This window comes from Corvus cornix, chromosome 6 (assembly GCF_000738735.6).
Source record: "Corvus cornix cornix isolate S_Up_H32 chromosome 6, ASM73873v5, whole genome shotgun sequence".
NCBI classification, from domain to species: Eukaryota; Metazoa; Chordata; class Aves; order Passeriformes; family Corvidae; genus Corvus; species Corvus cornix.
The window spans coordinates 13,591,757-13,603,994 of NC_046336.1; the positions used below are offsets into that span (position 1 = coordinate 13,591,757).

At 58.9% G+C, this 12,238-nt stretch overlaps 1 protein-coding gene across 4 annotated transcripts in view; it reads right to left on the bottom strand.

Annotated features, from left to right (window-relative positions):
* KCNIP2 (potassium voltage-gated channel interacting protein 2) overlaps positions 1–11,124 on the bottom strand; it is a 44,124-nt gene extending 33,000 nt beyond the window's left edge. For 2 of the 4 annotated variants that reach the window (XM_039553922.1, XM_039553921.1), the window contains exon 1: positions 10,978–11,124. In XM_039553922.1, coding sequence (XP_039409856.1) covers positions 10,978–11,050 — 73 coding nt within the window. In that variant the 5' untranslated portion in view covers positions 11,051–11,124. Of the gene's footprint in view, positions 1–8,201; positions 8,528–10,977 lie in introns of those variants that run through there. The other 2 variants (XM_019293890.3, XM_019293894.3) reach the window with 2 other exon arrangements.
* Positions 11,125–12,238: the final 1,114 nt, after the last annotated feature.

Below are 12,238 nucleotides of genomic sequence, written 5' to 3' on the forward strand. Positions count from 1 at the left end.
AGTGGGGGACATTTCCCAGTCTACCCCAGTCAGACATGTTGTACATCTATCTCATCCCCGACCCATCATAGCAGGATGAGCAGTGCCCAGGGGAGTACTCCTACCACCCCAGCCCACATGTTTTTAAACAGGGCCATATCCTGCTCCTGAGGATGTCATAGCAGACTCCATTTCCACTGCTACAGCAACTTGTGGGGTGGCTGTGATGGGGAGAGCACCCAGAGCAGAAAGACACAGGGGCAGCACCTGGAGGTGGACCACTGGCAGTGCCCAAACCGGGACCAGCCTCCAGGGGAAGGTGCAAAGGCAGAGAAACAGCAGAGGGATGAGGGAAGGGATGGAGAGAGAGCAGAGGGAGCCATGTCCGTGTTGAAGAGCAACAGCACACCCAAGGACGCTCTGCCAAGCAGGGAGTGGGACCCATGTGTCTGGTCCCACAGGGGGATAGCCTGGCAGATGCTCAGCCAGAGATCACTGACCTGGCAGCACCTGCCAGGGGCACTCATTAGCACCAACTAATTGTGGGCAGAGGTGGCTGGCCTAGCAGCACACTCTTCCCAGCCTGGCAGCGGGCAAGGCTCCAAGCTGAGGGGAGAATTACACACAGGGTGTCAGTGGTCACATCCAGGGCACTTCCTCAGGGTTGGCCTGAAAACATCTGTGCCAGAGTCCTGTGCCCATGAACAACAAATCAGCACCTCATCCCTCCCAAGGGCATGCAGGTACCCCACGTTCAGCCACGTTGCCCAGCCCGGGGCACAGCCATTCCCATCCAGCTCCTCTGCCAGCCCCGCGAGACCTCCTCAGTGCCACTGGGTTGTTCATCCCAGCAAACGAGGGGTTACCAGCCCCTCACTTCCCCACAGTTATTTAATTAAGCAGTGATAAAAGAGAAGATGTATTATCCAGAGAGTGACAGCGGGTTGTAATTACAGCAGGGCAGGCTGAGAAAACAAACAGTGCTGAGGGAGGCACAGGACGGTGCGGGGCTGGAGGGACACCACAATCCCTTGGGACCCGCGTCCCTGTCCCGGCACTGTGGTCCACGGCAGAGGTGGGGCTCTTGAGTCTGTGAGGGATGGAGGAGGGGGAAAGGCTCCTTTGCCTCCATGGGTGTGGTCCCAAAAGAGCCTCTCCCTCCAGTTTACACTGGGCTGGGGTGGCCCCGATCCCAGCCCCTTCCGGGGATGCTGGGGGACGAGCAGCCCCAAGGAACAGCAGGTTTTCAGTGGGTCACTTTGAAATATTAGACACCATCTCCTTCTTCCCCCTTCTGCTTCAGGGCAGCCCCCTGCACCGAGGGGCTTGCTGCCCAGCTGAGGCAAGGGGACAAAGTCCCAGCTGGGACATGGCACCCCAAAGGGGTTCTGCCTGCTCCTTCCCCCCTACTCTCCCTAGCCAGGCACGATGCCCTTCTGCTGGGTTGCTCCAGGCTTGGGTTTGAAACTTGTGCCTGGTGTCTCACGCAAACAAACAGGGGTGGAACGTGCAGCACGGCCACGCTGCAAACAAGCAGCTCACAGCCCCGTCCCCACCCAGCCGCCAGCAGCTCTCCCTGAGGAGGGAAAAAGCTTCACTCCCATGTTCACTCCCAGGGGTGGGAGGGTACCACGGGTACCACCACAGTGGCACTTGGGACACGTCACGGTGGCTCGGTCTTGAGCAGTGCACGGCACTTCCTGCCCATCCTGCACCATCAGACCCTGTGCAGGCCCCAGCCCCAGCCACATCCCTTCCCTTCATTAAATCCTCCTGCCCTCAGCCCAATCCTCTTACGCTCTCCCTCTCCCATTACAGCATCTTTAAATTAATGCCTGGCCAAGCATCGGATAGAAGGAAATTAACCCTGGGAAGGGGGAGCAGCCTCCACAATGCCTCTTATCACCTAAAGCACTCTTCCTTGCCCTTCTCCCACTCGACATGCAGGGGAGACACTGGGTCTACCACAATCACAGCGAGCATCACTCAAGCACATGCTGTCAGCACCGACACCCCTTAGCTGGTGGGGTGGCAAGTGCCCCCTCCAGCCAACCCTCTACTTGGGAGGCTGCAAGGTCCCCAGGAGAGACCGCCAGCTGTGTTTGGGTTTACACCAAAACCAGCCAGCTGGGAACTCACTGGAAGCAGTTCCAGAGCTGCCTGCACCTCTGCCAGAACGCTTTGGGGTCCCCAGTTCTGGAGCAAGAAGCCAGGAGGGATTTGGCTGCTGGTGGGAAGCACTTGTGACTCAGCTTGGGGAGCTCAGAGGAGCTGGACTGGGTAGGAGGCAGGGATGTGGCCAGAATGAAGGGTGCAACAATACACACCCTGATCAATGCAGGGGACACTTCTTGCCTGTGTCACTGTGGGGGAGTTGGAACACGCGCCTTTCGGAGGATCTGTGTGAGGGTGAGCAGACACCAAGGCCATGACAAACGGGTCCATCCCCCCAGGCTGGGTTTCAGTCAGGACTTGATGGGTTTTGGAAAAATGCCCTAGGGATCCGACCCCATTGCTGCCAGCATGGGGCAGCCGAGGAACCAGCAGGATCCCATCAAGCTGCCCTCTCCCAGGGCAGTGGTGGCCAGGACCAGTAATTGCTTGCCAGAGCAGTGCTCCCGCTGATCCTCTCCGTTATGCAACAAATTATTCCACTCGCATTAATGACTTTGCGGCAAAGGGGGAAATGACATGAATGATTCCTGGTGCCTGGGAGTGACTCACTTTGCATGACGGAGGGGAAGCAAGCAGGGAGGGCGGGCTCCAGGGGAAATTTGTTTGGGTCAGCATGAGCAGCAGAGGGCTGGGGATGGGCTTAGAAGATCAACTTCTAGAAGCAGAGTAAGGGGGAAAGAAAGAGGTGCTTAAGGGCAGATCCCACCACTCAGGAGAGGGTTGAGATGCTCCCAAGAGGTGCTGGGATCAGTCATAACCACAGCGTATTACGTCATCTGTCACTGTGCTGCCCAAGCCCCACATCCCTTTTCCACCTGTGCTGTGACCCCAGAACTTGGCACCAGCAGCTCTCCCTCCCTGCTCCAGGGTCAGACGAGACCTCGAGCAAGTGCAGCCAGGGCTGGGGGTGCTGAATCACCCAAATCCAGCATGCCCCTAGGAGTCCAGCAGGATGGGAAGCTGCCCGCCACAGTCCTTGAGGCAGCAGTGGTGGAGGCAAAAGGGACCTGTCACATGGGCTGCAGTACAGAGCCTGGCATCCGACCCAGCCCCTTCTCCCTCACCCCTGGAGACTTCACTAAATCACACCATTAAAAATTAATGTGTATTCCCTCCTGGAATAAATCAGGAGCTGTCAAGGGCCAGTGCTGCCAGCCACCTCCTGGGGACACCAGAGACACGTGGAGACACACCAGGGACTTCAACAACCCACTGCCAAGTAGCCCCGGGGGGGTCCTTGCAGTGACAGAGGGCCGGGTGGATTATTGCCTTTAAACCCATTCAGGGGCTTTCTGTAAGCAATGCAATTTTAAAAAATTCAATCTAGGAAGAAGCAATTAACCAAAGGGGCCAGGAGCAATGGCTCGCCTGTCTAATCTTGTTAGCAAACAGGCCGGTTCTCATTTCACCCCACCACAGCTGCACGGGCTGCAGTAACCGGTGAAAGCAGACAGACGGCTCTTCCCTGGTTCCTGACCTGGCTCCTGATGGGTGTGTGAGTTTTCTGGTGCCTCCCTGCATCCCACAGGGCTACACCTTCCCCAGTTGGGTCAAGGAAACCCCTCTTCCCTGTGACTCAGATCCTGGCCAGCCCATCACCAATAATACTCCATCCCTAAAAAGCACATTTTTGGTGTCCAGATGTGTGGTTGGTAATGGGAAGAGGACAGGTAAGGGAGTTGGTGCATCCCAGCTCTGCTGCTGGGGGCAGTGCCTGAAGCCAGGAGCAGGGTCCCACTTTCTACCCCACAGAGGCTTAGTGACAGGGTCATGCCAGTCTCTCATGGTAGCATCTTGCCAAGAAACCTTCCTCTGCTTCAGATTGTCGAGCCTCTCCCCAGCAGGAATGTCACTGCCATGGGAAGTGTCACACAGGGACAGCAGGACAGACCAGGGTGTCCAATCCTATCCAGCTCTCAAGTCTCTGCAGGGCAGAGCTGTGGCTGTAGCAGCAGATTTGTGCCACCATCCCACCTGCTGATATAGTTACTCCATCATTGTCCCTGACCTGCTCCCTGGAGAAGGACCGCAGGTGAAGCTGTCCATCTCCACTGCCAGCCTGGCACCATCCCTTGGGGCTCTGAGTGTTCCTTGCCTTCCTACGAGCACTGCTGCCTCTGCAGCATGGTCCCTGATGGACCTGTCTGTGAGCAGTCAGACCCCACACCTGGCTCCCATCCATAACAAAGCCATCTGTCTGTCCCAGTTACGGCCCTGGGCTAAGTGGAGAGTGGATCAGGTTTGTTTGCATGCAGGGGTGTGCAGTGCCCCCACTTGCACAGGCACAACCCCTAAAACACTCACTGCAGATGAAGCTGGCACAGGAATTGGGTAATCACACAGGCTCAGAGCCGGGGCTCCTGCTTGTATGTCCTGCAGACCTCAGGGTCTCAAGGGCCCCCACGTCCCCAGGTGGAGTGAGCAGGAGCAGCATGGATGGGACACTGACCTTCTTGCCCAGAGTCCCCAGCAGCAATGCCAACACCAGCCTGGGGTTGGGAGGGATGCCAGCTCCCTGAACAGGAGGCATCTCCTACCCAACAGGTTCAAAAGCAGAGTGCTTCCTGCCAAAATGGGGCTGGAGTCATCTGGAACCTGATGGAGCTGAGCCTTTGGGGCTGGAGAGGTGAGCAAGGCGTGGACACATAAGTGCATGTCAATGCCAGTGAGTGCCTTCCCTGCCCAGGAGTGTCCATCGGTGACTTGCCCTGTGTGGACCAGAGAAGAAACATTCAAGGAAGCCCGGGTTCAGAGGCAGTGAAGGTGGCAGCCCTCCACACCCCCCGTCCCTGTCAACTCCCGTTGAAGGCAGCAGTATCTTGCCCCCAGCTCCCCTCCCGCAGGGCTCCATCTCCAAACAAGCTAATTACTCTCACTGCTCCCCAGGGGCTGCACCACCCATTTTCATTTGAAGCGGAAGACAAATTTACTTAAAAGCCAGAAGCAGCCAGAGCCACGGCAGCTCGGGGACAGGAGGACCCCAGTAAGAGCCTCCCACCCAGCACAGCCCGGCTGCCACAGAACATTTGCAAAGCCCTTGGGGGGGTATTGCTGGGAGCGGGGCCACTCACCCCCATGCCATGGCATGCACCCAGCCCCAGCTGCCAGCAGAGCACTCTGGCATGGACAATGGGTTGAACACGACTCCTACACCCATCCACAGACCCTGCCCCATAGAAAGGGGCTCCTCTGCCCCTTTGCTCCTAGGGAAGCTGCTTCCAACAGCCCCAGCAGTTCACCTGCTCAGCAATAACCACCCTCAGAGTTCTACAGTGTTAGTGAAGGGTTGTGATTCCCCACCTCAAGCCAGAGCCCCTCACCATGGCATCATCCCACCCAGCTCAGCCCCCCCCCCCGGCGAGGGATGGCAGGGAGATTCATTTCACTAAAGGCTCATTTATCTGCGGCACGATTAGAGAGCAGGGCTGGGATCCATCCCGGCGGCAGGAGAGCGATCTGCCAGCAGATGGATTTATCATCTCCCAAGCACAGCAATTTGGCTTAAACAAAACCAAACCACTTCCCCTAATGAAAACATCACTAATGAGGAGAGCCAGCAAGGGAGGCAGGGGCAGCTTCATGGATGGGGTCTCTCCTGTCCTTCAGGGCTGGCACAACCCACTGATGTCCAGGCTGTTAAGGCATGAGGCTCAGCTCCAGCTGGGACATATGGACCCAATACAGCCTGGAAGAAACCAGAGTTTGCTCCAGGGACCAAACCTCCTCATGTCCTGGCTCCCAAAGCTCTGAGGGCAACTGGTTCCAGCACAACACACAGTATGAGAACAGCACCACCAAGTCGAGACACCTTCTCCAGCTGTAACGCAGCCAACAGTGAGGAAAAACTCTATGCCCAGACACAGAAATGGTGAAAGAGCCTGTGCTTGGCCAGCCCGGTGCAGCAGGAGCTTGGCCGAAGTTTCGACAGTCCATGAATTATGCATCAGCATCTGTAGCGATCAGCCGTTTAACCGCCCCAACCAAATCCGAGAACTTCCTGTCAATTAATCCTGTGCCACCAATTCCCCATGGACTCCAACCTGCCTTTGTTTGCAGGGATGCAGCAGTGGCTGCCAAAACCTCAGCTCCAGCCTTTCCACCTGTGAAATCCAACCTGCACATGAGCAGAGGTACCCAGCAGCATCACTCACATGCTGCTTGCCCCATGCGTGGCTAGGAGCAGCATCCCCTCCATCAGCGACCCTCAGGATCTCAGCAATGCCACAACACCCCATGAGAGAGGAGTCATCAGCATCAGAGGACTGCAGACAAGCCAGGACAGCAAAAAGGGAAGAGGAAGAGGGTACAGATGCCAGAAGGAGGGAGACAGCAGACAGAGATGAGGCAGAGTCAGGCAACAGTCCCATCACCCCGAGAAGGTGCAGCAGCCACTGAGGGCAAGGCGCTTTGGCACAGAGATGACCCATGGGAGCCCCTAACCCTGGCACACAACGGGGACACCCTTCCCTACAGTACCCCACCCTGACAGAGGACCTCCTGGGAGCTTGGGGACCTGGCTTGAGGGTCAGCATGGCTTCCAGCCCAGCCTCACTGCCAGACTGCAGGAACAGAAGGGGCAAGCAGAGGGAGGTCGCGTGGGGCAGCAGCAGGAGGGGAGGCAGGTTAGCAGGGGAGCAGGGGGGTGGGCAACACACCGTTTCCACAGGTCAGACACCCAGGGGAAGGACACTGGTGGGTGTCACTCCTCCTGGGGGCTGCTCCTAGGAGGAGGGGACAGCCCATGCCTGGCAGAGACCAGAGGGATGCAGGCAGCTGGCCCTGCCAGACTCATGAGGGCAGGGCTGTGCACCCAGGGCTGTTCCCGAGGAAGCAACTAGACAAGAGAAGGACCTTTATTCTGGATGTGGGCGAGCTGGTCTTGGGCACCGTCTCCACCCCAGCCCCCTCCCTGGGACCCACCCAGCACACGGGCACAGCACACAACCTGCCGTGCACACTTGCAGCCAGGCTCCTGGCCAGCCCCTGCCTGCTCATGCCCTTGCTCCCACCCAATGACCCTGTCACTCCAGCAGACCCCAGCGCTTCCCCCTACACATGCTATTATTTGGGACAGGCTAGTACTGACACCTCCTCCACACTCTGGGAAATAAATTATCCCCCGTGCAGATGGAAGTCCTACGCTATGGCAGGCTGGTGGAGATATTCCCCCCACCTGGCTGATCATGGGCTGTGAGCAGACACGATGAAGCTGCCGGGTTTGCTGGCAGAAGAACAAGCCCCTGGCACAGCTCTAGATCTGCCCATCACCTGGGACCCTCCTACGGCACTGCTGGGACGCAGCTCCTCAGCTTTATCCCATGGCAGGAACCAGAACCCTGCTCCCACTGTCCTCCCATCGACCCGACTGGCCTGTTCTCCTTCTAATGTGTCTGTGGGGGATAGCTTGGCTCCACCTCTCCTTTCTTACTGCCGTGGGGAGAAACACCTCTGAAACACCCTCCAGGCAGGGAGTAGAGCTCAGCCAGATGCTGCGCTGTCGCTATGCTGCTGCCTATGGCTTTCATCTCACAGGGTGGGCTTCTCAAATTGCTAGGATTTGGGGAGTCCCCATCCATCAGCTGTGTCTCTGGAGACAGGAGGATCCCAAAGCTCTGCAGATGATCTCTATAGCAATTGCTCAACCCTGCAAATGCTGCGGCTGCCTTTGGGGTGGAGCAAAGCGGTTGCTTGAGTCCCCAGATCATGACAACTGGAGGAAAAAAGCAGATGTGAAAAAGCAAGGGTGAAAAGTGAGCCTCCTAACCCCTTTTTGGGGACCAAACAGCCCTGGAGATGAATCCATCATCTTTCCAAAAGGCAGTTAGGGGGTTTGCCTCACCCCAAACAGGCTAGATATTGACCCCGTGCTGGCACATGCTGTCCCACTCACAGGATACAGCATGGCTTGGAGGGGCTTGTCCAATGGGGTAAGACAAGTCCCAGGCCACCCACCCCTGCTCCCCATCTGGAGCTAGGGCAGCCCTGATGCCCCACACATCCCTGTGGAGCATCAGGCAGGAGGGAAACCCTTCTCCGAGTTCACTCACCTCTCACACTGCCAGCATTCAGGGTCAGGGATGCAGTACCTGCGCTTCTCGGGACAAAGTGGCACTGGATTCGCATTTCTTCTGCATGGAGAGCCATGGCCAGAGCAGTCCTGAGACAGTGGCTCTGGGCTCTGCTTGCACACTAATCGCTCATGCCATTAGAGGCTGGAGGAATAATGTGATTTATGGATGGCTTTTATTTCTCGCTAGCGTCATCTAAATATCCCAGAAATGGACCAGTTTAATTTCCTGGTGGTGTAACCTAAACATTTCTCTCCTTAACCCCCAGGTGGGTGCCCAGCCACAGGCTCAGCAGCCAGGCAGGCATAGCTGCTTTCTGCCTCTGCCCCGCGCCGCCGCACCGGGGCCAGCACAGGCAGGGGCCGTCCCGGCTCGCCCCAGAGCAGCCAGCCCGCGTTCCCCCGGCACAGGGAGCGCTGCTGCTCTCCTCCCTGCTCACACGCAGGCAGTTCTCATTCACTCGGGCCTCTCACACACACATCCACGTGCCCACATAGCCGGGGCAGATGGGCATCGCTGGAGACGCCGCAGGGAGAGGGGGCTGTCACTGCACCCTCATTTTCAACAGCTTTTTAAAATTAAGAATGAGTGGACATTGAGGAGAGTTTCTACCCTGAGCACAGCTGGGGGCCCTGCTTCCTGTTAGCCCCTCTCCTTCTTCTGGAAGTGGGTACTGCTGATCCTTCTCTGGGCACGCATAGGTGAGAATCACATTGCTCACCCCTGGTTTTTCAGGCAGTGATGGGGAGGCAGCAGGACTGACTGCTGTCCCTGTACACACCAGCAATTGCTGGAGCTCCCGTGGGGCTGTCGCCCTGCCTGACACCAAATCATCTCTCAGTTAACAACTCTTGCATGGCAGATGTCCTCTAAACTCTGGCACACCCTGATGGATGGGGGTCTCCAAAGCTGCAGGAACACCCCAAACTGCTCGTGCTTGACCCCAAGCAGAGCTGAGCTACCAAACAGCAGGTGCCAGCAGCAACCCTCCCATCTGCAGCAAGAGACAGCCTACACTGGCACTGCCGGCTTCACCCCAGGGCTTTGCTACAGCACTGTGGAGGTCCCAGCTCCTTACCACATCTCCAGGATATCAGGAGAGCCAAGATCAGGTTAGAAGCCATGGGGTCAAGACAGTAAATGCTCCCTAGAGCTAAGGTTGCATCCCATCTCCTGCCTGCATCGCTTCCACGCTTTCTGGGAGAAGGACAACTTTCCCTCCACAGGGGGGTCAGCTTCAGTGCATTCAGCCAGTGCAGGGGAAATCAGTGCCACTAGGGCCAGCTCCCTCTCCTCTGTGGTGCTACTGCAGGCTCTTCCCTGGCAGGTCACTGACTTGACAGTGATAGCAAATGAGTGACATGCCCTACAGGGCCTGTTTCCCACTCTGGGAAATGGGGCAGATATTTCCAGCCTTATTCCCCAAAGAGTTCCCCAAAGCTCCATCCCTGTGGGCAGGGACTTGCATGGTGGCACAGCTCCACTCCATCCAGGTTCCTGCTGCACAGCTGGCTCAGAGGTAAGCCCAGGCATAAAAGGTCTCAGTCTTGGAGAGACTAGAATTTATTTTTAACTTTGATTTGATTTAAATCCATATGGACATTTTAAAGTTACCGGAGAAACCAAAAGTTGTGTGTGGGTTCCAATTTCCTACACAGCTCAAAAATATCTTCCCTGCAGCACGTTTGGGCCGACAGTAAGCAGCATCTCCCATGTCTGGGGCTGCTCAGGAAAGCAGAACAGGGGTCCTGCCCTGCTACCACCAACTATTCGAAATTCTAGAGCAAATCCTGAAACCCACCCCAGACTTTAGCAGAAAAAGCATCACCGGGACTCGGGGAAGCCGCCTGTGCACACACAACAGTGCCTGCGGCACAAGGACACCGAACCCCACTGGCTAAGGAAAGGTTCAGCTCCATTGTGGGTCCCAGAAAGCAGGTGGGAACTGCTGCCCCATTTCACAGCTGCTGCGACAGAGGCCCTAAAAGGGCACAGGATTTGGCCTGATCTGTGGAGAACACGTGGGGAAGGAGGGCTGTTGCCAGCTCCATCCCAGCGGCTTCCTTATCGGACAGTGGAGGATGAGGTGTGACGGGTGGACAGATGTTGCAGGATATGGGATGGTCGGCAATTCCCTGATGGGGCAGAGGATGGAGGGGAATATAACAGGATCACAAATGAGTCCTCTTAATCCTCTCTGTCCCACAGCTCCCCCATCCACGAGCAGGACGTCTCAAGGGAGGCTCTAGGGGACACCGAGTGACCGGTGAAGACACCAGGCACCGTGGTGCTGCTGGGGTTTTCTGAGTGGAGTGAGCCTGTCTTTCCTACAGAACCTGCTGCCGGGATGCTGCTGTGCCACCCCAGGGTGCAGGGGGGGGCCGAGGGATGGCAGAGAGAGCCCAGCACCAGACCCTGGTGTCCCGAGGGGCTTGGGAGTAACAGTGAGGGAGTGTGAGCTTGGGGGATGGCCAAAAGCGATCCAAGCATCCCACCCCCCGTCCGGGGCCTTTTCCTTGCCCAGGGACAACCTCTGCCTCCCTATCGCCCCCGGAGCATCCTCCCCCCCGGGGGTCGGGACTGTCCCCCTGCTCTAGCGCCGGGGTCGCGGCCGTTCCCCCTCTCCCCGAGCAAGGCGTGCGGCGAAGCGGAGCGGGCAGGGAGCGGGGCTCAGCGGGGCTGGAAGCGGGTGCCCGGGACCGCCCCGCGCCGTGGTCCGAGTGGCTGCTGCACCTTCCCCGGAGGCGGCACTCACCCGTCAGCTGGTCGTAGGAGCCGTCCAGGTCGCGGGAGTCGGACAGGCTCTCCTTCCTGCCCTTGCTCCGCATCTTCCCGCCCCGCCAAGCGGCGGGGGGAACGGCGACGGGGCGCACGGGCTGCGCCGGCGGGCAGGGGCGGCCCGCGGCCGCCGCCTCCCCCGCCCCGCCGCCCGCGCCGCTCAGCGCGGCAGCGGCAAGGGGCCGGCGGTGCCGGGAGCTCGGCTCGGCACGGCTCGGCACGGCAGCAGGAGCGCGCAGCCGCCCCGGTCCCCGCCGCCGCCGCCGGGGGCTGGGCACGGCCGCCCCCTCCCTCCCGTGCTTCCCCGCCTCCTCCCGGGAGCCGCCAGCCCGGCCCCACCACCGCGGGGAAACTGAGGCACGGGTGGGGGGCGGAGAGCGGGGGCGCTCCCGGGAAGAGGCAGGGAGAGAGCTGCTCCGGACTGCCCCGAGGTGCGGTCTCCGGCGGTTCGGGAGAGCCCCGGGGGTCAGGCACCGCGCAGGGACGGAGAAGGGGACAGAGATGGAGAAGGCGTGGGGCAGGAGGGGCGCATAACCCCACAGCCCACTGCGGGGGAGCGAGGATCCCCCGAGCCCTGCGTGTCGGTGCCCATGCCGGGCTGCGCCGTGGGACCCCCAGGGACGGAAACCCAGCCCTGCCCAGTCCCGCGGGGCTGCTGCATCTCCGCCTCGGGGGAGACGCTGGATGAGAAATCGGTCCGAGACGGAGGGGATGGGCAGGGGTCAAGAGATGTAGGAGAGGTGTGGGGAGGGCGGCCAGGTCCCCCTGTCTGCAGCCGAGCGCAGAAGCGGGTCCCACTGCCGTCCCCATCCAGAGCATGGCTTTCCACGCAGGGTTGGAGTCTCCAGCAGGATTTTACCCCCATCCCCTGCAGCCCCAGGGAAAGGGTGAAGCAGCAGCATACTTGGGGAGGCTTCCAGAGGCACAGTGCTGCCAAGAGAGGAGCTCACAGCCCACCGGTACATCTGGCACTGGGAACTTGATGTCCCGCTGCTGCCCCTGGTGATTTGTTGCCATCTGTGCACGATGCCATCCCCGGGAGATGCAGACTGTGCTGGAGAGTCCCCTCCATGGACAAAGCCAGGGGCTTTTGTCATGCCACTGCCTGAGTACTGACTGTTTGCACCATGGCATGGGTCCTGGGCACATCTCAGGGGCTGTCCACCTCCCAGCGCTTCCCAGAGCTCCTCCCTTCCTTCTCTCACCCATGCAGAGAGAGACAGAGGAGAGCAGCGGCT